This window comes from Taurulus bubalis (assembly GCF_910589615.1).
Source record: "Taurulus bubalis genome assembly, chromosome: 16".
NCBI classification, from domain to species: domain Eukaryota; kingdom Metazoa; phylum Chordata; class Actinopteri; order Perciformes; family Cottidae; genus Taurulus; species Taurulus bubalis.
Genome location: NC_136604.1, coordinates 10426772 through 10430255, shown reverse-complemented (window position 1 = coordinate 10430255; position 3484 = coordinate 10426772). Strand labels below are relative to the sequence as shown.

Genomic DNA, 3484 nt, shown 5'->3' with positions numbered 1-3484 from the left:
TATTTAGCTTTGTTTAGGTACAAATGAAGTCAAACATACAGCTGGCCATGCTTGCGGTTTCCTCTTTGGGACACATGTCACGCACAAGTTTATAATACACAAAAAGAAAAATGTAGCCAGTTGCAGTCATTAAAGTTATACAAATAAATACAAATGAAGCCAGAAATAAAGCATCAAACTTTAATATATAGTCCCAACTACTGCTGAGAAAGGTAGATCACATAATGGGGAAACAAGCATAGAGAGCGATGCCACACTGGTTCTGTCGGTTCCGAGCCATCTTGATGTAGCCTTCGTCCCCGTATTTCACACCCCAACTACAGTGCAAGAATATATAGGTCATTAAACCGATCAAATAAGTTACTTGAGAAACAATCATTCCCGTAATCCAAAATTCACATTAAAAAGCCAACACCTGTTTTTGATCAGCCAGTAGTCGTGCTGTCTCTCAGTGCCGTAGCCCACAGCCAGCACTCCATGGTTCACATTGTGGGTGCAGGTGTGGTCCCTGTACACACCTGTAGGACCACATGTTCACACAACTGGTGTAAAAACATTAAACTTGTGCTTTATTTATATAAAAAAAAAGAAAAAAAAAAAAAGGAAGCAACAGCTCACCATGACGGTAGAAGACAAACTTCGGCCTGGAGGCATCAATAGCTACAGAGATGGGGCCGACGCTCGCCAGAGCTTCCCTCAATGCAAACTCGTCCCCCTCCGGTAAGAAGGAGTAGCCCGAGCAGTTAGCAGCCCGGTGGCGCGAGTTATATTTGCATTGGCCACGCTGAGACAACAGGGATATGCAGAGGGAGTTATTAGTCAAGGTTTAACCACAGTAAACCAGAAATGTTAACAGACACCGTTTTTTAAGCTCACCAAGCCGATGTAGGGGTAGTCTGCATCAGAATCTATGCCTTGGTTTTTTATGACATACTGGAAGGCGTTTGACATGAAGCCACCGTTGCACCCGTTGTTGCCGCCTTTCACAGCACAATCCACCAGGTTCTGAGGACTGAGGGATAACAGGACACCTGTAGACCTCTTGAGTTGCCCTTCCAGGGCACCAACTGCACTGAAAGCCCAACAAGAGCCACAAGAACCCTAGATGATAGAAAAGTTGCACATGTAGACCGTTACTTCTTCAGAGACAAGTTCTAATGTTCCAAGTTAATGTACTCTTACTTTGTAGTTTAACCCACCTGCATTTTGACCTTAGTTACCAGGCCTTCATCCCTCCAGTCTAGTGACGTCGGTAGAGAAGTGTTGAGTTTGACAAAGTCTGAAGGTCCCCTCTCCAGGGAAGAAGGCACAATGGTGCCCATCAGCTTGCCAGTTATCTCTTCAGTTGTCTACATAAGAAAAGAAAATTGGCTCTAAAGTCTACAAATATGTCAATTTGTCTGGGTAGAACAAATGTTTGTGGACATACAAACAGTGTAGCCTTTAAAAAAAATAAATAAATAAAAAAAAAAAAAAAAAAAAAAAATTCCACATGCATCGTTTGATGGCTTTGAGGACAGTGCATCACATGAAACCACCTCATAGTCTATGGGAGTGTAGTCCACTAACCAGATCTCCCAGGTGGTTCATTGCCAGCTCATATGTGTGCAAGCCCAGAGAAGCTTCAAGGTTATGGCCAGAAATCATTTCCAAGTTCTCTTCCCATATCCGCCTGCGACCCAACTCCTCAATCTGGAACACATCATTAATATTAACCATGTGAGGGCCAAGTTATTATATGCACAATGCCTGCATGTAAAGGGAGAATGGGTTCTTTCAAAAAGACAAAAGAAAGTGACAAATTATAGTTAGATTACATGTGAAGCCAGTTTGTTTGGACCTACAGACTTTACCTGGTGAGAATATACTTTATTATGCAGCTTCTTCCATAGCAGCCAGTGTCGATCCCGTTCTGAATTGATGGCGGCCGCTGCAAAGCCACAAGCAACGGTGAGTAGCAAGCTCCACAACATCTCTGGATCCTGGAAAAGAAGAACTTGTCATTGAAACAGTGAAAACTAAATGTTTTTATATGGTGTCCTACATCAGCCTTATGGCCCGGCTCAGACTTTGATTGGACAGCAGCAGCTGCTTGAAACACAGCCAGCTGATACCAATTAACATTTAGAAGCAGTGAAAATAAAACCTGACTAAGGTTATACAATCATAAAGTGATATGTAGATATGTGTACATGCATGGAAATCAGCAAGGGCTTAGTGTGAGTTTATTTTTTGTTCAGGCAAAGGTTGATGGATGAAGAATGCATGTATATGATCGAATTATATACTGGCTATTTCCAATCAATTTCAGATGTTCAGAGTTCGTTTAGTTTGACAAATCTGCTGGTAGAGGATGCTATACAGACACACTATTCTTATTTGTCTGTATACTATGCCATTATTGGAAGGACAAACATCCTCAGTAACCAATGTGAGCACTGAAAAGTAATTAGTTATCCTCATTTAATGACAGAGACTCTACAATATGAACAACCTGAGGAGATAACCAGGGGGAAATCCAGCCTGAAGCTCAAAATATGTATGCATCATCATGCTCACTGCACATTTACAAATAATTAAACCGCCAATAACTTAATTTGCCACTTGGGTGCCTCAGAGCCAAGTTGTAAAGACAAGATTGACAATATCACCGCCTCTCAAATTGATACGCCGAATTCATAGTAAAAAAGTTGCTTATATTTACACACCTAGCAGTTACGGAGCAACATTATTATTCATCTGGAGCCCCGTTTATGACAAATGTAAGTCCAATATTCTCTCCTTTCGCTCTGAATTTGTTCTGAATTGTATCTGAATCTACAGCTGGTAAATGCTTCATAGCAATGGCCACTACATTATCAAAAGATCATAAAGTTATCACACTATGTATCCGTGGCATGGCGGCAAAAAAACACCATTTGCCGTAAAACAGGACGTTTTTGTAACTCGGCCGTACATTGTCTAATCTGCACCATATTTCTCATATAATAACATCCAGACCCTGAAGACATCCATGTGACCATTTGGAATCATAGTAATAGCGCCACCTTGTGGCAACAAGAAGTTACAGGTTGTGTACTTTTACATCCTTATCAGATCCCTCTCAAATGTTGTCAGAAAAGCCCTAAGACGTTGATAATGCTTAGCTGTGAAGATTGTAAGAATTCGTTGAAGAGCAGCGACGTGGCGGCTCTACGAATTTCGATCCTTTTTGAGCGAATAAACTGTTTCAGAAATACAGAGGTCCAAACCCTAAGCTCACTAGGGACGTTCAGGGTGAGATCTTCTGCAGCCCATACATGTGGTTTCCCTTCTCTAAATATATCTTTTTTTTAATGTTTGGAGAGCTAAATTAGCTCACAATAGTTGTAAAGCCATGTCAGTATAGGCATTAGTATAAATTACCTGAAAAGCAGTAAACGGTGAGATTTAGGTTACATGTTGCAATGAATGATCTACACTACATTCTGAAAATTCAGAAGAT

The 3484-nt window shown here is 41.0% G+C and overlaps 1 protein-coding gene across 1 annotated transcript; it reads right to left on the bottom strand.

Annotated features, from left to right (window-relative positions):
- Positions 1-217: 217 nt before the first annotated feature.
- On the bottom strand, positions 218-1973 carry LOC306749126 (cathepsin S-like; the record flags this gene model as incomplete). The annotated part of the gene is made up of 7 exons (XM_079232378.1): positions 218-317; positions 416-518; positions 619-784; positions 877-1101; positions 1200-1349; positions 1570-1692; positions 1854-1973. 7 exons carry the CDS (start codon positions 1971-1973, stop codon positions 218-220), a joined length of 987 nt encoding a protein of 328 aa, XP_079088504.1.
- Between the last annotated feature and the right edge of the window lie 1511 nt (positions 1974-3484).